This window comes from Fusarium redolens (assembly GCF_020744475.1).
Source record: "Fusarium redolens strain MPI-CAGE-AT-0023 chromosome Unknown BKA55scaffold_21, whole genome shotgun sequence".
Lineage (NCBI taxonomy): Eukaryota > Fungi > Ascomycota > Sordariomycetes > Hypocreales > Nectriaceae > Fusarium > Fusarium redolens.
Window position 1 is genome coordinate 577,968 of NW_025763684.1, and position 22,970 is coordinate 600,937.

The following is a 22,970-nucleotide window of genomic DNA, read 5'->3' on the forward strand; positions in this document are numbered from 1 at the left end:
ATCCATCACGAAATACCCAAGCTTGGAAGCAAAGCCCCATTCGTCAACCACATCCAAAATTGCCGCAGCGAGGTGAGAACCGTCGTGCTCACTGTCGATGTCTTTCAATGCCAAAATATGGTGCTCCAGCTGACCATCTTCCGTGACATAGTGACCAACTACGCCTAGGATGGCCAAAGAGTTGAGAGAAGTCCAAAGGTCGCAGCTGATATGAATTCTTGACTTCTCCGACTGTATGCGCTGCTTGACCTTCTCCTTCTGGTCTTCATACTGCCGCATGATCCATTTCCTGATGGTCTCGTGCATGTCTGGAAGCCAAGTATCGATATCGTTATTGACGTAAGCCAAGAGTGCTCGGAACTCTGGGCATTCCACGAGCCGAAAGGGGAGAGAACAGGCCGTAATAAACCTCACATACAACACTTCGAGCTCGTCAGGGTCGATCGAATCTCCGGATTGATCGTTAAGCCGACGGCGTTTGCGGGGATTTTCTTCTGCCGCAGCACGAGCTTGTTCGAGAATTGTTCGTATTGTTGTCACTTTAGCTGTGCGCGGGGCTCCTTTTGGCAGACCGTGACCGTCAGGAGGAGGGTCCATAAGATGTTTTGCAGAAGCCGCAGTACCCCCGGAACAGGCATATGCTCTGTCACAATGTTTGCAGCGCCACTCTTCTTTTCCGGTCCGCTGATTGTAGTATCTCGTCTCTATCTCCTCGTCTGGCATATGAGAGAAGACCCATGATGTTCTAGGCTTGGTGGAGGAGGTTGTAGAGGCTGTGCAAGGTCGAGATTTGGACGTTTGGCTTTCGTCTAGGCCATGTAACTGCTGGCTGGAAAACTCCGAAAAGTCGACTGAAATTGACGACTCTCTTCGTTGTGACCATTTTACAAGAGGGAGGCGCTGTTGAGGCATGGCGGTACGGTTAGTCAGTAGGCTTGATAGTGATGAAGAAAATGGGCAGAGGTGACGATGGCTAATGTCGACAGGCAACCACTGGTACGCCCAACCCAACTTGGTCCGTACCAATCGTACCTCCCCTGACGCGTGAAGGAAACGCGTGGTCGCATGTTATGTCTGATTGTCAATAAAGACGCGTGTTGAGGCGAACGCTCGCCAATAACATGCCAAGCATCCTTGTCGCTGGTGTAGGGTAAGGCATGCCTGGCTACTGTCAAGAGGCAATTTCGCCCCAGAACCAACAACCCAATAAAGTAATATATTGACAATATGGACACCCTCATATTATATTGTCACAATATTAAAATCTTCATATCATATTGTCACAATATGAGAGAGTCCATATCATATGGGTTATATTGCAATATACTACTTTATTGCCATATTATTAGCAACACTGTGTCCAGCCACCGGGTATGACCGTGTGAGTTATTGAGCGCATGCTTTCATGAAGGAAAAGCTCTAGGTGGGATTGGATAAGACAGGCCTCGAATGAATGATTATGGCACGATGTAATGAACGTAGTCGTCAATTTATGTACCAGAAAATGATAATTCCCTTCTGATATGATCGGCATATCCTGGATACGGGGAAACTCCAATAAGTTTGTCAGGTGCTATCATCAATTCCCTGCTTAAGCCGCATTAATTTCCCAACTCCATGATCTAAGTTCCCAAGCGACAAACGCAGTTAAACACGCTTAATAACTCATACTATCGTGCGACTCATATACTCCGACATGAATCTTCCTAGCTAGACAAGGTTAATTTAGTCTTTCTTCCAAAACTTCCACTTCTGCTTCGTCAGACATGAAGAGGGGCACAGATAGCGGTTCAACATCTCCCTCCCCTCGTCCGGAAGGTCGACGATAGACTCGTTGAAGGTATCAATGATAAATCGGTTGGCTGCCCTCAATCAACGACAAACCCTCTGCCACAATGGAGGAAAATGGAACGCTGTAGAGAAGAAAACCTACGCATAAGGTCAAGCCCATCATCACCAGCATTCAACGCCGTATCCATCCTCGCAGAAGTATAGCACCCATACCGCTGCTGCACCTCAAGCATACAAATCCATAATCTCTGTGCCTCATCGGCCGTCATGCCCTTGCAGCTGGGTTCGTAGCGTGATTTCCTGGCGCGAGCGCTCCATGAGTCGATCTTCTTTTCCGGTACGGTCATGTTCGACGTGACGCATCGTGTTGTCGCTGGGGGAATTCCAGTCCGATGTAGGAGAGAAAGGGACTGTGCGATCTTCGCGATACGATGCGTGTGAGGTTTATGTGAAGTGGTTGTGATTATGGTGGTGGTTTAAGTCGAAGGCGATCGTGGGCTTGAATAAGTAATCGTAGGTGTTTGTTTAACAAAAGACTAAGAGAGTTTGTGCGACAGTAATAGGTACCGGTAAAGCTGTCGAGATAATAATTGGCTTAATTACTGTCAATTAGAGTAGCCGGGTCATCACAAGCCGCTTTGCCTAGAATGATTCTGGCACAGACCCTGTTTACGATTGTTTAGAGAGGTAGGCTTGCTGGGCAGTTGACGACTCAGCATCGATCCTGCAAACGGGGACCAGTAGGTGTCTAACAGCAATAGCCATTATTGAGACTACTTGTGGCATTCTTAAGATCGACTAGCAAAAAGAAGTTTAAATCGCAAAAAAAAAAAACAAAGTGACTTTTGGCGGCACTAATTTTAAGAGGCTCATCTTGTCGCTTTATCTCTAGAGTTAGTAGGTTGCTTGCATTTTCTTACACGTATGCAAGGAGGCGCGATGGCTCTTGGTAGCTAAGCGTATACTCATCTGGTTTAGTTACATTTTAACGAATTTGACCTCTTTTTGCTAGTCATGTCGGCCGCCCTGTTCTGCGACTTGATGTTGTAGTTCATTGCATCTACACATAGGGATAAGACCCCTGCAAGAAGTCACTAAGCTAAAGATAACCACGCTGGCTACATACATAAAGAAGTGAAGGGCCCCGCTATCATATCATATCAAGTACATGGATCGATTTCGGCCTGTGCTGCGTGGCAAGTCATTCCACCACTCTGCCGAAGACGAAGGTCGGGGATGGGTTGATCTTGAGAACCCCAAGTAATACGTGATCCAGAGGAAAAGCATTAGATGACCCCAGTCAGGCCAGGGAATTTAAAGCCAAGCATTGCCATTCCGTGGCCCAAGGTACAGTATCCTTGCGCATTGGGGTTAGTTTCGAGCCCCGGCAGGACGCCACCCAGATGGTTATCTCTTTGAGCGGCACAAGGCAACACCAGGTCACTCGCCCCACTTGACCCCACGTACCAGAAGGCTACAGAGGCTTTACATATAGAGGCAGCTATAAGAGCCTGTATTCCTTTGTAGCTTGGCTACTTCTATAAGAGTATAGCCTCTTTTTCTCCTGACTTTAACTGGCTACTAATCTTTTATATCTATTCTTACTGGCTGCTGGCCATTTATATACAAACCGGCCCTGTATTGGCAGAATTAATTTCTCTGATTGGCCTGATATCCCTGTCTTGACCGCTTTGTTGCCTTGTGCCGCTCAAAGAGATACGCAGTCGGAAAGCCAGAGAGGGAAGCTTGAAAGAGCGGCAGGGGGCCGCCACCGTACCTTGCGAATATTAATCATAATTTGACTAACGCGATTATCCTACCTCATCAGTGTATACATGCATCCAGGCTGGTCCCCGACGATTGGGTTCAGACTAATCAGGCCTCTCGTTAGTGGCGGTACTTTGACCTATGTTATATCCCATCCGAGGAGTAAGTATACACATCATAAGACCATATCAGTCAACCTCCCTGTGACCCCTTATCCCTTTGAGTGATATAGCCCCTTCCCGCCGTATCTTGCTTCGCCTTACCTCACGTACAAGATAGGTACAGAAGGTTCACCTAAGGATCATACTTGGGCATTGTAGAGTAGAGTGGAGCTTTACCCCACCCGGGTAGAGTGGGTAGAGTGGTGGGTAGAGTGGGTAGAATGACGGAAAGAGTAGTGGGTAGAGTAGTGGGTAGAGCTCCCTCTACTCTATCTCTTTGAGTGGCACAAGACTGCAGCGGGGTCACGACAGGGTGAGAGACCAATCAAAATAACCGCGACAGCCGGTACTTCTACCCACACCTAAATTGGCGTGTGAGATAAGTACCAACAGTCAGCATTGTTACAAATAGCTACCTCACATACTTTGCAGCCGTATCGGGTCTGCGACCGCCGCTGATTTCCTGATATCGGCTGTAGATAACCTCTTTTTTTGAAGGGTCGAGGCTGCCCTTGCCGGCAGCCTTTGCAAGCTAGGCAGTCGGAATTTTTGCCCCTATTGACATGATTGATATCTCTTTGTAGGTGAATTTGCCGTGCTTCAAGATCCTCGCTGTCTTCTTCCTTCCCTGTACGGCATCTCTTCCTTGTGTGACTATCGGTGCCGTACTTGTTGAAAATGGCGTTGTAAATAGCCTCTTTCCAAGCTTGAAGCGTGGTATAGGGCTTCCAACGAGGCTGCCGGGTCTTCTTCTGCAAAATGAAGCTATTCGCAAGTGCGACTTCAAGGAGGAAGGACCAAAGCAACGCCTGCCAAGGACCGCGCCGGAATCGATGCTCATACGTTGTATAGGACCTTATCTGATCGCCGCGGTCCACGTGATTCATTTCAACGTTATACTGAGCGGCAACAGAAGGAATAGGGATCATCTTGAAGCTATCACCATTGAAGACCTGCTGTAGGCGTTGTGCCTCTGCCTTTGTGCCTCTTTTGGCGGGCAATTTCCTCTTTGTGAGTATGCGGTCGAGAGGGGCTGCGCTGTGCACAGTTGAGAGGAAGAGCACCACAGAGCTATCTTTCCAAGCGATTTGAAGGACCTAGAGGGAAGGGAAAGAGACAAATTAATAAGGGAAATACAGGTAAAGTTATCCGTACCTGTTTATCCTTCGTCGGGATCAAATATACCTCATTATACTTTAAAGGCGTGCCATTAGGAGCCTTTCCAGTCTCTCTTATATGCTTTATCTCGGTGGTGATGCCGCAGTTAGGGCGTGCCGTGCCTGTAGCCCCGTATCCAAGCTGCCGAAGAAGGCGGAAGAGCTGCGGCGACGAGAAGAGGTTATCCGTAAAGACGTGATGTGTCTGCGTTGACAGCCTTTTCAGTAGGTGAACCACGACGCTCTGTGTATTGCTGAGAGGGATCTCGGTCAGCAGCTTTCCCTTCTTGCCGCGCCGTTGTGGTGTAGGTAGCTCGACCGTTACAGCCTTATATGGCGATGCCTTCACGTGCCAAAGCCACTGCAGAAAGTAGCCCTGTTGCGCAATAACCCAGACTTTGAACCCTACCGGCGTAGGCTTTCCCTTGACGAGCGTTGTCTCTTTTGATCTGCCTGTAAACGGGATCATGCACTCATCTACAGTCAGATTAGTCCCTGGATAATAGAGCTCAATAGACACCCTTTGTATGTGATTAGACCACTCTTCAGCCGCTTGGAAGGTCTTTGGAAGATCGCCCTCATCGCTCACATCGAGCATGGTGTAGTCAAAAGTGCGGAAATAACTTGTGATCAGCTGAAACCGGCGTAAGGGCATGAACTTGATGAATGGGTGAAGAGGGCGCTGATCTCCTAGCCTAGGGGCCTTCCAATGGTCCTTAAGGGATATTTCCCTATGAATTCCTAGGTAAATAAGGACCCCAAGCCATACATAAGCCGTTGCAGTAGAGATGCTTTCCCACTTGAGAATGCGGGACTGTTTAGTAAGGGGGGTATTCCAGTTGTCAATAACGCCATTTTCGATGAGGTGACGGACCCAGCTTTCGGTGTATTCAATCCATGACTGTACAAGGGAAATAGGTAGGAAAAGCTGGAATAATTCAAGTGGTTCCTTAGGCAGAGGGTTAACCTTGAAATCATGATATTCTACGTTGAAAGGTTGAAAATCATCACCGCGGCCCTCTTCGGGCGGAAAATTAGGCACGCCGGTGGGGTCATTAGCTGCCCTTAAAGGCGGGGGGCTAAAGCTGTGATCATCTATGTGATCTTGTATCTTTGAAGAGCTCATCGTTTTAATCAAGACTTGTTAGGGTCAATTTATATGAGGATTTTGATAAGGCAATTGATAGGGGGGCATGACGAATTGATACGCGGGCATGATCCTTAGGGGGGCATGACCTTTTGTAGCACCTGATTCGTCAATTTCGTTTTTGTTAGTGTCGGCAGAATTCTGTCAGAGCTTCCTAAGTACCTCGTGTTGCATATGCCTCTCCCAGATTGTCACACGAGTGCACCACAAGAGTCAGAGGGGTGTTACAGATCTGTTGCAGGTTCGGCAGGTCTAGTATCGTAGCCTCTCCTCGTCAAATATAATGAGGACGAAGAAGACGAGGGGACAGGGATGAATCAATCAATAATCTGTTCTTCATCTTGAAATCATCATTCATCTTGACTTACCACCCTCGTATCCGACACCTCGAGCTTAGCTCGCCCTTAATCTTACCTTGGTAACCAATGCGACGCCATCAAGTTTTCTCTCCATCAGCAAGCTATCCACTCCTGAGTCTCTCAATCCTCGATGATTAGAACCTTCACCACGTCCCAATCTGAGCCTCCTTCCAGCTCAGAGAGCAATCCGAGATGCCGAACTCGCAGTCCTAGTCCTAGCGATCAATTGCACGCCCGAAAACGACGGCGGCAGAGCCGACAATCCAGGTTCAGCCCGCCGTTACTCGCGAATAGACCAGCGCTCATCATAAATCAACTCAATCAATCAATCACCCCAATCAAATCAATCAACTTAGTCAATTCCTTGCCTCAATCAAATCAATTCCAGTGATTTGTAAGTTGACATGATTTGATAAAGTTGATATATGCCATGCTGCATCTGAACTGCCCAAAAAGATTAAACCTGGACGTGCCCTCCGCCCAGTCCTACCCTGTACAAGATGGCCACAGATAGGCGATACTTCTTAGCCCTATATGAAGCCGTAGCCTCGTTGGTACCTGCTATCGCCGCCTAACGCACACCAACCCTCGGCAGGATGACGCGCTCCCTCTGCACCCTACCGCGGCGCGTCAATTTCGCTGTCAACAAGACATGGCACCAGCGACAAGATGTCAGACTTGCCACCACCCTCTACACCGGCGAAAGGCTCGCCGGTGATTTCGACGCCTTGCCCCACGCCACTTTTCCCCTCTGCGTTCTCGCGACTGTCTCAACCAAGGACCGTGGCCAAGCAGCTCGAGGAGGCTTCGGTCGGGGAGCTGCCCCCTAACCCGACTATTGAGGATCTACCGAAGGTCGTCTGGAAGAACCGCCGCTTCGTTCAAGAAGATTCGCTAGCTCGGAAAGGTGCAAAAGGCAGAAAAAGTTGGATCAGATCGCACGGCATGTTCTTCATTGAATTGAATCACCAGGATCAGCCCATCGGTCATGTGTGGTGCTGCAGCCGATGCGACACGAAGGGTCGCCCAGAATTCTTCTCAGTACAAGCGACATCTTCTGCAGCAGATCATCTTCGCAAGTATGGATCCGTCCTCTATACCAACATATCCCATATACTGACTTGCACAGAGCCCATCGGATCACCCCAGCGAGTCAATCAAGCCCCAGCGACGATAGCGCGATCGATCTCCAGTCCCATGCAACCCCCAAACGACCACGGCTTGACCAGAGCATAATACCAAAGGCAAAGGTCAAAGCTGTACAAGAACTTAGTGTTGGGTTCGTCATTGACAGTGATGTGCCCTTCACAATATTCGAGCACAAGTTTCTAAAGGAGCTCTTCTATCAGTTCGACCATGAACTAGCACTCCAAATTCCTTGGAGTAGCAGTTCTATTACCAGAGAGCTACAGAAGATCTTCGAGTCTAAGGCGGATATCATCAAAGCGGAGCTAGGCAGCGCCCTAACAAAAATACACATCAGCTTTGATCTCTGGACATCACCGAACCGTCTTGCGATAATGGCAGTTTTTGCACAGTTCATCGACAAATTCGGGAACCAACAATCCAGGCTGCTCGCTCTACGCCGTCAGCTAGGTATCCACAGTGGTGAGAATCTTGCCGAGACATTGTTCGAAATCGTTCAACTGTGGGATATCCGAGGACAGGTTGGCACGGTCATTTCTGATAACGTGACTACGAACGATACCTGTCTCTCTTACTTCTACCGGCAGCTCGACCCTTCGATCCGGCCGGCTGATATCAAGGCCCGTCGCATGCGTTGCTACGGCCACGTTCTTAACCTTGTTGCCCGCGCGTTTCTTTTCGGTAAAGACGCCGAATCTTTCGAGCTAGAGTCAGATATCAACGGCATGAGAGGTCTTCAGGAGCAAGGTCTTCGCCATTGGCGTTCGAAGGGCCCAATTGGGAAGCTGCACAATATCGTCAAGTTCATCAGATCCTCACCTCAGCGCAGCGAATATTTCAAGCGCATCGCTCACGAGCAGGAGGACGAAGGGTACCATCTTTGCGAGGAATCAACCGCCGAGCTTGAGGTCATCTTGAATAATGAGACGCGGTGGAATTCTACTTATATGATGATAGAGAGGGCTTTGCGGAAGCAGACTGACATCAGGGCCTACATCTTTGCACTCGAAGGCGAGAAAGACGAAGAAAAACGTATCCCTGCTGATGACATCTTATCCAACGAGGATTGGCGCGTGCTTGGTGAGGTTAACGAGATACTTACGCCTCTATATCATCAGACAAATGCGAACCCAAGGCTGGGGTAAAGGCGACAGCCATGGGCGCCTGTGGGAAGTTCTGGTAGGAATGGAATGCCTGCTCGAGCATTTTGAAGACTGGAAAGGCTTCTACAATGAGTTCACGACCGAAACAATAAGGGCGACGAATCTAAATGATCCCGAACTAATTGGAAGAGCGACTGCGCCTCTGAGGGGGACTAACATCCGGCCGGCCCGTTCCCGCCGTCGCCCTGCTCGCTTCGAAGGGGAAGAGGTCTATGTATCCCAACAGCGAAGTCAAGCGCCAACTTTCACGGTAGCTGCCTTGCCGGAGCATTCTCAGGCTGAGTATGCGGCGCTTGACAAGCCACCGGCGTCTAAGATTTCCCAGAAGAGCTCATTACCAGCAGACCACCGAGCATATATTCGGGCATCGATCAACAACGGCTGGAAGAAGCTGGATGAATACTACAGCAAGCTCGGAGAATCTCCCTTGTTTGCGGCAGCAGTCATCCTTCATCCGAGATTCGGCATCAGCTGGTTGGAGGCTACTTGGGCCACTGAGGAGCAATTGGCCTGGGTTCGCGATGCGAAGGCGGGCATAAAGGACTACTTCGCGCGGTGGTATCAATGGAACTAGCGGACGGACGACTTACAGTCGAAGTCTGCTTCATCATTAACGAACAGGGGTAAAGAGGATGATCACTACACGCAATGGATCAACAGCAGAACGAAAAAGGCATTTGCAACGAGCAGCAGTGTTAGCGAGATGGACAAATACCTCCGTCTTGAGCCACAAGATACGCAAGAGCCAATCCAATGGTGGAGGGACCACAAGCCTTCATTCCCGGTGCTAAGCAGCTTTGCCTTGGATGTCTTTGCCATTCCGGCTATGGCAACCGACTGCGAGAGGCAGTTCAGCCTAGCCAAGCTGACACTAACATCGCAAAGGCTCGCAATGGGCGCCGACACGCTGGAGCGAGTTCATTGTCTGAGGAACTGGGTCCGACACGGCGGGGTAAAGCTGGGCAGTTGGGTCGGTAATTGAGGCTTTGGATCCGGCGTAATACCTTCACATACTCAATATATAGGCCTCCCATACAATTGATTGAGACGAGCCAATCAAATCAAACAAATCAACTTTGGACCGAAGCCCCATCAAACAAATCAACTTTTACCTCAAAGTTGATTTGATTGATTTATGATGAGCGCTGGAATAGACCTCGCTCAGCGAGCAGCATTGGAACAAGTATCAGCCAATATTACGGAGTCGGCGACGAAGATACACTCGGAAATCTCTTCGCATCTTTATCCACAGACCTTTTCAACCGCTCCACAGCCCCATGGATCGCAAGGGCTTCATGAGCCACCATGGGAGCTCCGTTTCGATTACGAGATACACCTTTCGAATGACTTCCTAACCCAAGGAAGACGGCAGCAGCGAGTCAGAATCCCTATACCAGGGCCAGAAACCGACCCACTACCTTCCTCCTCTCCGCCTCAATCAGCACGGGAGCAATCGTCACCCACAAAGGCCGAGTTTCAATCTGCCCTGAAGCTAGTACGAGAAGTGATTGGGACGGATCGGAAGCTTACCCTCGAGCTCGCTCGGTCATACGAGCGAGTACGCCAATGGCGAGAGAAATGGGGTTACTCGCCACTCAGTTCAGATGCGCTTGAATCGCCTCCTCCCTACTCACCGCCCCGAGAGCCGTCCACCCAAGCAGTATCCCCTCAAAAGATCAGATCTTCTCCTCTTCGAATTTCCTCGTCCCCTGCCCCCGACCCGATCCCGAACCCACCGATCCCAGGCGACCCAGCGCCGTCAGCCGAAGCTCTATTTGACTTGATAAACACCTTTGCGAAAGAGAGTGGCTTTGGTATTGTCCGACGGAACGCCTACTCATATAACGGTCGGAGGATGAGATATTCTTTCCAATGTGACAGATACGGAGAACCACGGCCTAGCAGAGGTGCAGGTCTTCGGCAACGGAAGTCCCGGAAGTGCGGATGCAAGTGGATGGTGATAGCCGAGGCTCTAGAAGAGGGCGAGTGGCTCCTACGACAACACCCAAACCCGGAACACAGTCAACACAACCATGGGCGTAGTATTAGACCGTCTGCGCACCCTTCCCATAGACGGCTGACTACACCCATCAGGGCAACCATTGAGTCGACAAGCCGTCGGGTCGGTATCCGGGCCCGTGACGTACGGGCTGTGGTCTAAGAGCAACACCCCGAATCAACCTTCACGCAGAGGGACATCTATAACGCCCGGGCTCTCATCAATCGAGACAAGTTGAATGGCTATACTCCTACTGCAGCACTGATCAAGCTATTTGATGAGATGGACGTTCCTTACGTCGTTAAGTGGGCGGATGATGAGCCAAGCCGCCTCGTTGGCCTTGTCTGGACCTTTTCCTACTGTCTCCAGATGTGGAAGCGGTTTCCCGAAGTCATCAGCTTCGACAACACATACAACACCAACCGCTTCAAGCTTACATTATTCCAGGCAACAGGACAGACTTGCCTTGGTTCTGTCTTCAATGCGGCTTTCGGTCTGATCGACAACGAGAGACGGGAGGGGTTCCAATTCCTCTCTGAGAGTATTCGACAACTGGCAGAGCAGCACTCCATTTGCCAACCGGACGTCATCGTTACCGACTTCGACGATCAGATGAAGGCCGCCCTGAATGATCAGTTCCCTGATGTACAGCAGCAGCTCTGTATCCACCACATCAATTCGAACGTCCTGCTCAAATCAAAGCAAAAGTGGGTCAAGGGCCGCAGTAGTAGCAGTAGTCCCGACAGCAGCGACGAGGATAAGTCTACTCCACAGGTACGGGCTGAGCTTAGCCCGAAAGACCGACAGTTAGTCCACGCGCCGACATCTGAGGACATCCCTCATAGCTATCGAGGGGTTCTCATGATGTGGAAGCTCGTCTTGTTTGCCGAGACTGAGGACGCTCACGAGAAGGCGTGGAGAAACCTCTGTAGGGAATTTGATGACCAGCGGGCTATCCTCCGGTATCTCCATGGAACCTACATGCCTGTAAGGGCCCAGTGGGCACGCTGTTTCATCCGCAAGTATCGCAACTTTGGCATCCGCGTCACCTCTGGCACAGAAGCAAGCAACAACAACATCAAGAGCTACCTTCTAAACGGTATGAGCCACCTGTATCGACTTGTCGAAGCTATGCAGGACATGATGAAGGACCAAGAGCGGGACTTCAACGATGCCTGCGCAGCGGACGGGGTACTCACCGCTCGCGAGTATATAGGGTCTAGCTCGGAGTATCTAGGCGAACTCCGGACAGCAATATCATCGAAGGGCCTTGGGCTGATCAACAAGCAATATCGCTTAGCTCGCAAAGCGATGCCGACTGGTAAGAATCCGTTCCCGGAGCCTCTCGGGGGCTGCAACGACGACTGTTCGGTCTCTGTCGAGCTCGGTATACCTTGTTGCCACAAGGTCTACTCGAGGTTAGGGTCTGCCACACCCTAGTCCTACAGTCCAAAATCAACTCTAGTAGAGTTGATTTCATTGACCCACTTTAAACCTAGTAGGGTTGATTATTGCCAGGGTGTAGAGTTGATTTGACATTGTTCTATATACAGGAATAGTAGTGCTGATCAGAACAGGGGTTTATCCAGAACGCGCGACAGTGCGGTTTGGGCCAAATGGCGGCCAATACAGAGGCGCCCTCCTTTCAATATTTGCGCGCCTGGGGTACATAAGTTGTTCCCCAACTAAACCCGAATACCATCAACCAGACCACAAAAACGGGGGAATCAGTACCATTGAAATAATAAGTGAATTTTGCATGGGTTTTTTTATATTTTTGCTAGTTTTGTAAGTATCAATCTATTGCACTGGGTGCTAGAAGTTTTGTTTCTGCTTCTGTACACCTTTTTCGTTTGAGTTTGCTGACATCAGCGGGCGGGCGCGCCCTCTGCAGTACAAGTGCAGACACAGAACTCCTTGCCAAAAACTCGTAAAAGTGAGATATAATATACTAGTAAAGAATATGCATGCTTCCCTAGTAGATTGTTCTTATTTCTATATACTTAAAACTCTCGTTTTTATAGTTTGGATAAGGGTATTTGGGCTTAGTTGGGGAGCAACTTATGTACCCCCAGGCGCGCAAATATTGAAAGGAGGGCGCCTCTGTATTGGCCGCCGCCTACGCGTTCAGGAGTGGAGGCGCGCCTAGGCATGTCCCTATCTCCTGAGTGCGTGAAGCCCTCCAAGGCGTACCTGTTAGATACGCGAGTAGGGTTAGTATCCAATTAAAATAGGGTTAATTGTCACCCTTGAGGATTAATCTCGTCCCTAGGAGCTTCTGTCTCTGTTCTGTCCTTTTTGGTGTTTTCCCCGCTACCCGGTATTGATATATCCGGGGACCCACAAAATACATGTTTCTTTTATCGAGGCGCTATCACTAATCCAACAGTACCCCGCCCCAGTGTTATGCCTTTAACAGCTAGCGCCCTTTATACGGGACCTTAGGGAGCGTGACTGTTAAGGTCTTATCATACGTCTACTTAAGCCTTGGGCGAAAGATAGGCGAGAGTGAGGTATCGCTTTTAACGAGAACTCTGATTGGCCTGACGTCCTTGTCGTGACCACATTGGAGGGCTTCACGCACTCAGGAGATGGGGCCCCGCCCGGGCGCAAATTCTAAAATGGCGCCCAGGCGCCAGTGTATCAGTCGCCAATCTAGCTGTATGCTTTAAGTAACTCTGCGGAATGGAATACCCCCGCACGAAGAACAACAATCAATCAACACATTTGCTGCTACTCATCACATTCACTTTAACCCTTTAAGCACGCTCAGTGCGACAATTACCCTCCTCAGCGGTTGAAGCGGGCATCAACCTTGTAACGGCCAAGAGACGTCCCATCAGCTACCAATGGATGTGGTCACCAAGGCGCTCGACGCCAACGTCCCCGCCATGAGCGAGATCTTTGATTTCTTGCCCGTCCCCACTCTTGTCGTCTCACCGTCGTATCGCATACAGAGAGCCTCGGCTGGCTTGCTGGAGGCGTGGGGTCGCAGGCGTGAAGAACTTATCGATCAAGACCTCTTCATTGCCCTCTACCAGGGCTCGCCGACCGAAAGATTCGATCGTATTCCCTTCGTCTACGCCATTGAAACTGCTCTTGCGGCTCGAGCTCTCCGTCTGTGCTATGCGGCCTATTTTGCAAATGGTATTTCTTGGACTGCGCGCATTATGCCTGTCCACAGAGATGACGAACTGCTGTGCTTGATCTTGGAATGGGATAAGGCCGAACTCCATATCACACTTCCTGATGGTAGGATAGCGCAGAGCTGGCTGCCTATTGATGATACTTTCCGCATCCTCATCCAAGATGTCAAGGATTACGCCATCTTCCTTCTCGATACCAGCGGAAACGTGATGACCTGGAATACTGGAGCCGAGCTAAACAAGGGTTACAAGAGGGAAGAAATCATCGGTAAGCACTTCTCGACTTTTTATGGCGAGGAAGATATCCGGTCTAGGAAGCCCGAAAGAGAACTCGAGATTTGCTTGCGTGAAGGTAGGGTGGAAGATGAGGGTTGGCGCTACCGCAAGGATGGCAGCCGATTCTGGGCTAACGTCGTTATCACGGCCATCTATAAGAACGACATCCACGTCGGCTTCGGCAAGGTCACCCGGGATCTTACTGAGCGAAAAGACGCAGAACTGCGGCTAATTGCTGCTTACGAGGAGAGCACGAAGTTGAAGAATGATTTTCTAGCAAACATCAGTCACGAGATCCGTACGCCGATGCATGGTGTGCTCTCTGCTTGCTCCCTGCTTCTAGATAGCCGCCTAACCGAGGAGCAGCGGGAGACGGCTAATATGATTGAAGAGTCTGGCCATGTGCTGTTGCGGACTATCAATGACATCCTCGACTACTCCAAGATTGCAGCAGGCAGTTTTTCCATCAAGAATGACAAGGTTGATATCGCTAGTGTGGTCACATCTGTCGTGCATTCTGTGCAGACCACTGTGCAACCGGAAGTGTCGCTGAGACTGAACCTGTCACCAAACTTGCCAAAGTGGGCAGAAGGGGATCCTCTGAGGTGCCGCCAAGTTGTTGAAAATATTGTCAGCAATGCCGTGAAGTTTACCGAACAGGGGTACATTCTGGTGAGGGTATCGCTGCTCGCGGAAGACGTGGCCACTCACACGATCCTGACTGAGGTCTACGACACTGGACATGGTGTGACGGAAGATGACGCCCAGAAACTGTTCAAGCCATTCACGCAGCTTGATACTCCGTATCAGAAGCGTCGCCAAGGAACTGGGCTCGGACTGTCCATCGCAAAATCAATCGCTGAGCTGTTGGGTGGGAATATTGGATACAAACCTAACCCGGAACAGAAGGGCAGCATCTTTTGGTTCTCAGTAAAGCTTAAGAAGCTCAACAGCCTTCAGCAGATCCAAACCGTCGACGCTCTGCCAGACCCTAGCAGCGACCTGTCGCGACAGGAGGTTTCACAAGGCGAGGGTCTTGCGGCGCAGCTGACACAGTTGGTGAAGATCTCGCCGACGGCGCGGATCCTCGCGGCCGAGGATAACATTATCAACCAAAAAATCCTGGTCGGAATGCTGCATGACTTTGGATTCCAGCACATAACAGTTGTTTCGGACGGCGCCCAGGCGGTCTCGACACTATCCGAGGCGGCTGGTGCCTTTGATCTGATACTGATGGATATTAGTATGCCGGTCATGAATGGTTACGAGGCGACGGTCCGGATACGGAACAGTGGCATACGTCTACCCATAATCGCCATGACTGCCTACGCGCTAAAGGGTGATATGGAGCGTTGTTTGGAGAAAGGCATGGATGACTACATCTCCAAGCCAATGAATAGGCAACTGCTAATGAAGAAGCTGCTAAAGTGGCTTGTACGCCCGGGCGGTGCGGTGCTGGCCACCACTGCACGAGGGCGACAGAAAGTTCCGCCTTGTCAGCATTCGACTTCCCAGCAGTAGTGTTGAAATATGTCACAGCAGATTTGTGGACTTTGTCTTTGACGGCGAAGGAGTCGCATCTCTTGCAGTAATCTTTGATGTTGGGCACAACAGCCTTATAATCGTCGTTGGCTGGGAAAGGATCTTTCAGAACGCCTCTGTCCTTCTTTGAGAAAGCGTTCATCAGCATACAGGATGACGACGATGGAGCTGTTGGTACCAGCGTCGCCTCCATCGACAGCCCTTTTGACTGAGTGGCTTCAGTTCGGGACGGCATGCCTCCTAATCTGTCAGAAAGAGTCGTTGAGGGATACCCCGTTTCTGGGCCGCTCGGTTTTGTGAGAGGCCGTTGTCTGCGACATCTAGTATACAATCGACAAAACCACCCTCTGGGTAGGATGTTGGAGTCATTCTAAAGACAATTCGCAAGGGTTGCTGCATGTATAAGTCAGGTGAGGCTTCATGGTGGCCGGCACGGGAAGAAGGCATCTGCAGAAATTTTACGCGAGGGGTCTGTGACCATATTGCTTCTCTGTCACAATCTTTACAATCTTTGTTAACGTTGTGGAGGTAGCCGTTTGGAAAGTCAAGTGGGGCGCGACGTGACGCGAAACGGCGCGATGGCTGCGGTTGCGGACAGCATCGTCGCGAACACCGAGAACCTCAGCCCTCAGGACTCCAGCACGCGCAAATCAGATCGGCCACGAAAGCTAACAGCGGAAGGAATGGAGAACTTGTCCGGTAATGTTGGGATAGTGATGCAAGCCCTGGTTCGCGAAGTACGCGATGAAACAATGAAACAAATGGCGAAGGCGCAGCAGGAAACCGTGAAGGAAATCACGACTTCTCACGAGAGAATCATCGAGACTCTGTGGAACGCTTGGAAAAAGGGGCAGCAGGCGCTCAAGCAAATGATTGAAGGCCAGGAGAAGGCCATTGGGCAGCTACAACAAGATATTCAAGGCATTCAGGCGCAAGCCGCACAGGAACGAAAGCTGATGCAGGAACAGATCGACGAGCTCTGTTGAGATCCGTGGTTTTACGGATCAATGGCTGTTCCGATCCATTTGGTGGCTGGATATGAATGTCCTCCTGTTAAATAGATTGTGCCAGGGCTGCCGTCAGATCAATCAAATCAGATTAGGACGTAAATCTGAACTGAACTGATAATTTGCCCTCTACATCTGATCTGATTGATTGATTGATAGATATCTGATATATAATAGGTCACGTGGAGCTATTCCCAGCCTCACGATTCTGCCCGTGGGATCTGACTGCCTTGTTGCTTAAGCATAGGCCCCCCGGAGTAACACACCCTCCCCTTATCCAGTTCTTCAGTAATTGGATCGACTCAATGCTCGATCCAAGTAGAGAATGTCGCTGTGAGCTGACTGTAAGCTTCGCAAGACTGAATGTTCTCTTGCAATCGGTTGACATGGCCGAGATTGCAAGGACATCCAATGCAAATCTACTCAAACGCGGGATTGCTATGATCAATCCACCAAAGTCTGGCTAAATCTATGCCGTATCAGAGCGAGAGGTAGAAAAAAGGGGTGATCTACCGTATTTACTCACGAGATTCGGAACGCCCTGTGGAGTCAACTACCCTTTCTTACGGCTGATTTAGCAGCATATAATTGGCCTTTTTGGATTTAACACGGCTATAATCGACTTTTTGAGAGTCTAAAAGGAATGAGCCACTTAGTACATGGCATTTGACTCCACAGGGCGTTCCGAATCTCGTGAGTAAATACGGGTACCTTTAGATTCGCCTCTACCTAAGACCCCGGCAAGCAAAGGTCCCGGACCAATCAGCTCGGCTGACCCCTGTAACATCGTAGCTTTTCAGGAAGAGCCACTCTCTCCGGAGCCGGAACATACAGATGATCCGGCGGTTCTAGGGTAGCTGCTCCATTCAGATATATCAGATGTACAGATGCTTGTGTTTGAATTGATTGATCTGACGAAATTTCATATCTGATTTGAATTGATTGATCTGATTGATATATCTGATCTGACGGCAGCCCTGCCCGTTCTACCCAGGGTGCTAGATGAGATACAGTGTTAGTAGTAAACCGCTGTTTACATGGACCGGCCAGCATATGTAAATAGTGGTTAAGGAGAGAAAAGCGGGAACTTTGGGGACAGCTGGTCATCGTCCTTGACATTGGCGAAATGGAGCATCACGGATCAATACTGATCCGCGGGGCTTCAGCTGTCCGCCGGACCCCACTAACCGGGGCATAGTCGCTTAAATGACTACAACCTTGACAACCGATGCTATTTTAAATTTTCATTTTTTTTATTACTTAATCATGACTCCTAAGCTCTCATCTGCGCGCAAACGCGGTAGGCCGTCACTGAACGGCGCCTCATCATCACCAGATTATTCAACCCAGCGAGCGTTACACGCAGCGCAGCGCATTCATCAAGCATGTGGCATGTGGCCAACTGAGTTCTGCAAAGGTTTTGTACCTGAAACTTGGGGTATTCGACTTATCGAGGGCCTTTCCGCGTTGGTCTCTCTGGTAGTGGCTGCTGAGAACGTGGAGCTCGACGAGGTGCGCCATAGATTGAAGGTTTTCGCTACTAGCCATCCGCGCTCAGATCGCCCGCGACTTCGTAAGTCAGATATCGCAAAGGTGCGAAAGTGGTTACGCAGGATGGGAATTGATACTAAACAAACACGGCGATGGAATGGACGTGCGGATGATCAAGTTGATGAGGATGGGACTGCAGACAGTGAAGGAACCGAGGCAAACTCTGAACCGGTTGATGAGATTATCGCGTTAGGCCCTCGAGAAGATCTCGGCGAATATGAAGAAGATGAAGAAGAGACTGAAGAAGATCCCGACTTGACTGTCGAAGAGGAAGAGAGCGCCCCTTATGAACGAAACCTTTGGTCGCGAAGCAGAGACATCGGTGATCTTCAGGATGATGAGCCTATGGAGGACACCATGGCGGCCAATCCCAGGTCTGCGCCCGCCAAAACCAATGGGCAATCCAGAGGCAGTCCTGTCGCCTCCAGCTCCGGCTCCAACGCAGCCGAGTCAAGCGCTCGCCCTCGGCGCAGCTTTCAACCACCATCTCGCTTGGTTCATGATACCCCCCAGAGCTCTATTCGCCGTCCAGAGGGACCAGATGAACAAGTTTCGGCGTCTTCTGCTGCTACAACTCCGCGGGCTTTTCAAAGCTCGACGCAGCCGCGCGAACCACCAAGCTCCCAAACGATGGCGCCTCTCCCCTCTGCTTCTCAGAACGCCCAGGGTGCTCAACGATCTGGTGTGCAACCGCTCAAGCAAACAGCGTCATCTGTTCCGGGCAATCCTCAGACTCCCGTGTCTCTTCCTGCGACAACTCCACAGGGCACTATGCGCCCTCCGCAACAACCAGGCAGCCAGGGCTCAGCAACCGCGGCTCAGAACTCTGTACAGCTTCGCGCACAATCAGCAGAATCTCTACCTACGCCCCAGAGCGCGCGACAGCCTGACCAACGATCAAGTAGCCAGCCATCAATGGCTGCTACGAGTTCTCAAAGCTCCTCTGCTCCTCGCGCACAAGCAAGCTCGCAGCCAGCACTGTCTCGTCGTACCAGTACTACTTCTCAGACCTCCCAGAGCTCTCAGCAGCAACCGAATCACCGACCATCGGCGTCTACCAATGCGACTCCTCAAGCATCTCTATACTCCCACCTAGGAGGCAGTGAACCATCGACACCTCGTCCCATCGCCCCTGCTGGGGCTAACAAGCGCCCTGCTCCGTCATCGCCAGTAAACACATTTACATCTACCAACAACTTCATCAACCAGACAGCGGCGAGCATTTCAGAATCATTCACAGCCTCTTCAACCAAAAGACGAAAGACTGCTGACGTTCGACGCCCAAGTTCACAGGTGACTGGATCATTGGATTGGAACGCTCTTCTTGTAAGCAATATTTGCAAAAACAGTGAATCCGATACGGTCATCATAAACTAACTTCCTTTCAGCCCACCGGAGACGAATTCAGAGCAAGCTTGAAGGCCGCTTCGGCTGCCTTAGAACCTCATATCAAGAGCTTCGAAGAACTCTTATCATCCATCAACGACGAACACCGCCGACTCACCGCCGTTGAGCGCAGCCTCAGACTTACAAAGGACAAGCAAGTAAAGGACCAGGAAAAAGCCCAAGACGCGCTCAAGGATGTAGAGAAATCAATCACAATCGAGAACAAGATGCTCAGGGACCTGGAAGATCTCTACAACAAATATCCTGGGGACAACGAATTTCGCACGTTCCTGGATAAACGAAAAAGAACGGTTCTCGAACATGAAGAGGTATATACCATAGTCAAAAACCAACTTGACAAGAGTACTGCTGGACTTTTCAAAACCGACAGCAAGATTGCGTTAGTCACCAAGAGGATTGGGCAGCTTGAAGCTGAGAAGGCCGAGGTCATGAAAGAGAAGATGGGGATTGATACGGCAGCGAAACGATTGATTTTTATGTCTCGTTTTATGGAACCCGGCTGGCAAGCTAGACTGGCTATGGTTGAGGAGGCTTTGGGGGAAGAAGTTATGCGGTCTGCATTTTGACGAGGGTTTCGTTTTTGTGAGTGGTGGTCGAAGTTGCAATATAGGGATATCAGCTTTATTAAGCGTGGCGTTGGTGTGGAGGGGATGCCTTTAGTTTGTTGGGACAAGTAACGTATTAAAAGAAAGCTATCGAGATTACATGGACTTGCTGTCATGGCCCAGAGGCTGAAAGAACTGCATGAAAAAGATTCGGCATTGAGTGCTATTACGCTGAACTCATGTTAGAGCCATGATGTATTTATGAGATTGTTCTCGACGAACTGACACTCTAGTCATTACCTAGCTATGGAAGAAGATGCAAGCCACTAACTCTAACTTCAGGCTGCCAATAAGATAACAAAGAACACTATCTCCAGTCAATAGACTGTCACTAGTGTCTCGACGCCATTAATAAGTTTTGAGTAGTCCGAGATCAAGTCCTTTGGGCAGCGCTCATCATATGTCAATCAAATCAACTTTGAACCTCAAGTTGATTTGATTGATTTGATTGATGCACTATACCAATTCTATGGGTGGAGACCCCTTCACGACATCCCTCATGTATCCCAAAGGTCAGTTACCGACCCAGCTACCCAGCTACCCAGCTTTACCCCGCCATGTCTGACCCAGTTATACAGGCACTGAACACGTTCTAATGTATCAGCGCCCATCAAGAGCCTCTGAGACGTCAACGTCAGCTTCGCTAGGCTAAATTGCCTCTCACAAGCGCTTGCCATCGCTGGAATAGCATAGACATCCAAAACAAAGCTGCTCAGTGAAGGAAACGAAGCCTTGTGGTCTCTCTACCACTGGATAGCATCTTGCGTATCCTGTGGCTCGAGACGGAGATACCTCTCGAGCTCACTGATACTGCTCCTGCTCCCGGGCGATTTGCTTGAACTGTTCACTCCGCTGCGGCGACGAACGGATAAACTTGACAATGTTGCGGAGCTTACCAATGGAGCCCTTCGTGCGCCAATGATCCAGGTCCTGCTCAATAAGGCCGCGCATGCTGTTGTTATCAGACTCCAGCTCGAACGAGTCGGCGTCTTTGCCAAAGAGAAAGGCTCGCGCGACGAGACTGAGAGTGTGCCCATAGCATCGCATCCGGCGGGCCTTTATATCAACAGGCCTTATCGATGGATCGAGCTGCTGGTAAATGTGGTACAGACAAGTATCTTTTGCCGCCATGTTATCGGAGATGGCACAGCCAGAAGGCGGGATTGCTGATGCCCCAGTTGATCGATAAAGTGCGCAAATACAGCCATGATTGCGAAGCGATTCGGTGACGTCCAGAGGTCGAAGCTAATGTGCACCGCTGTCAAAGCGTTGCGGAGCTCTGCTTTGATGGTATCCCGCTTCGCTTCAAAGAGTCGATGTATCTCTCTAGTGACAGAACTACCACTCCACGCCACCTGGAGTACTAAATCACTGTCGAAATGGTTGAAGATCTTCCGAAGAAAGCTGTGCTCGAAGATGGTGAATGGCACATCGCTATCAATGACGAAGCCGACGCTTAGTTCTTGGATGGCTTTTATTTTCGCCCTTGGTATGGCGCTCTGTTCAAGCCGGCGCCTTTTCGGTGTTGCACCAGAATAAATATCAATGGCACTTTCATCACCAGGACTTGGCTCACTAGACTGGCTGGCTGCATACATGGGCAAACCGTTTAAACGGTCGAATGTTTCCTCAAACGTTTGAACGGTTCAAAAATATTGCAAACGGTTAAACGAACGAATGAACGATTTATTACGGTGAGAAATATCCACCGCGCCTGCTCTAATACCAGTCAAAATAATGCCCACTATCATCGTCAACGTCCTGAGAGTTTTCCTCCGGCCGTGGGATTCCGATTAAACCCATCCCGTCCTCATGCAGAGGCTGTATGAGTCCTTGACGCAACCAATTGCCCATACATTCAATCATCTCGATAGTTTTGCATGTGATCCGTAATCTATCCCATGAACATGTTCTTCTTGCCCCAGAAAACGTCCTCTCCGGCTCCGATGACTCTGCTGGGATAGAAAGAATGGAAATAGCCATGCGGCTAAGTTTCGGATACTGCTTTCTCTGCTGTGGTTGACACCACCACTCCAGAGGCGTACAATCCGGAGGGATATCTGTTGCATCAACGTTGATGAAGCTAGTGAAATCATCCCTGACACTCGCGTTAATAGTCCTAACCTCCAGCTTCTTTGATAGTATCGCGAGTTGATTTGGCTTCTTTGCCAGCGGTGGTGGCATCGACGTAGGGGTGGAGGGATGGTCGCTGGGTTGCTCGTAATTAAATTCCTTTTGCCAGAATGCTGTGGCCGAGGCAATAGTATCCTCATGCCATTCCTTTGACCAGTTCTGCTTGATATACGCGATGCGTTTACGGGGATCAAGGAGGAGAGCGGCGGCGTATACGGGAACCTCGTCAGTTAGGCAGTAGTATTTAGAGAGGGTAAACCATCCCATATCGATGGCTCGATCCATCCGTTCGTCGGAGTGTTCATCCGACTGATATATCTTCTGATACAATGTTAGTAATCGACTCGATGTGGATAGATTGAAGGGTACCTGTTGTTCTTCGTAATGGAGTAACAACATATCCATCAGCATCAACGATTGTGAGATAGACGAGTCATCTCCCTCTGCATACAATGTTGCTGAAGCAAATGGCTGAAGAAACGTATGTGCTTTGCCTAGCAACTCCCAATCTCCAACTAATAGCCGATTGTCTCCGATGGCCTCTTCGTGATCAGACATGAAGGACTGGATTTTGTCCTTCTTTCTAATCGCACGATCAATGACCTGTTACCAG

At 50.0% G+C, this 22,970-nt stretch overlaps 4 protein-coding genes across 4 annotated transcripts; 3 read left to right on the forward strand and 1 right to left on the reverse strand.

Moving 5' to 3' along the window:
* Positions 1-1,725: 1,725 nt before the first annotated feature.
* BKA55DRAFT_696276 (uncharacterized protein) lies at positions 1,726-2,138 on the reverse strand (the record flags this gene model as incomplete). Its single annotated transcript, XM_046200245.1, has 2 exons — positions 1,726-1,862; positions 1,934-2,138. The coding sequence occupies 2 exons, from the start codon at positions 2,136-2,138 to the stop codon at positions 1,726-1,728; spliced, it is 342 nt and encodes a 113-aa protein (XP_046043478.1).
* An 11,401-nt stretch (positions 2,139-13,539) lies between these two features.
* Positions 13,540-15,633, forward strand: BKA55DRAFT_598619 (uncharacterized protein; the record flags this gene model as incomplete). Its single annotated transcript, XM_046196269.1, has 1 exon — positions 13,540-15,633. The coding sequence occupies one exon, from the start codon at positions 13,540-13,542 to the stop codon at positions 15,631-15,633; it is 2,094 nt and encodes a 697-aa protein (XP_046043479.1).
* A 448-nt stretch (positions 15,634-16,081) lies between these two features.
* BKA55DRAFT_582515 (uncharacterized protein) lies at positions 16,082-16,799 on the forward strand. Its single transcript, XM_046194125.1, has one exon. It carries the CDS (start codon positions 16,233-16,235, stop codon positions 16,638-16,640), a length of 408 nt encoding a protein of 135 aa, XP_046043480.1. The 5' UTR covers positions 16,082-16,232; the 3' UTR covers positions 16,641-16,799.
* Positions 16,800-17,839: 1,040 nt separating this feature from the next.
* BKA55DRAFT_582521 (uncharacterized protein) lies at positions 17,840-20,435 on the forward strand. The gene is made up of 2 exons (XM_046194126.1): positions 17,840-19,538; positions 19,601-20,435. The coding sequence occupies exons 1-2, from the start codon at positions 17,868-17,870 to the stop codon at positions 20,183-20,185; spliced, it is 2,256 nt and encodes a 751-aa protein (XP_046043481.1). The 5' UTR covers positions 17,840-17,867; the 3' UTR covers positions 20,186-20,435.
* The last annotated feature ends 2,535 nt before the right edge of the window (positions 20,436-22,970 follow it).

Bases quoted from the DNA above. Each gene is read 5' to 3' on its own strand.
- BKA55DRAFT_582521 (XM_046194126.1), top strand. From the start codon at position 17,868: ATGACTACAACCTTGACAACCGATGCTATTTTAAATTTTCATTTTTTT. The intron at 19,539-19,600 runs GTAAGCAATATT...ACTTCCTTTCAG, and splicing joins TGGATTGGAACGCTCTTCTT to CCCACCGGAGACGAATTCAG.
- BKA55DRAFT_582515 (XM_046194125.1), top strand. From the start codon at position 16,233: ATGGCTGCGGTTGCGGACAGCATCGTCGCGAACACCGAGAACCTCAGC.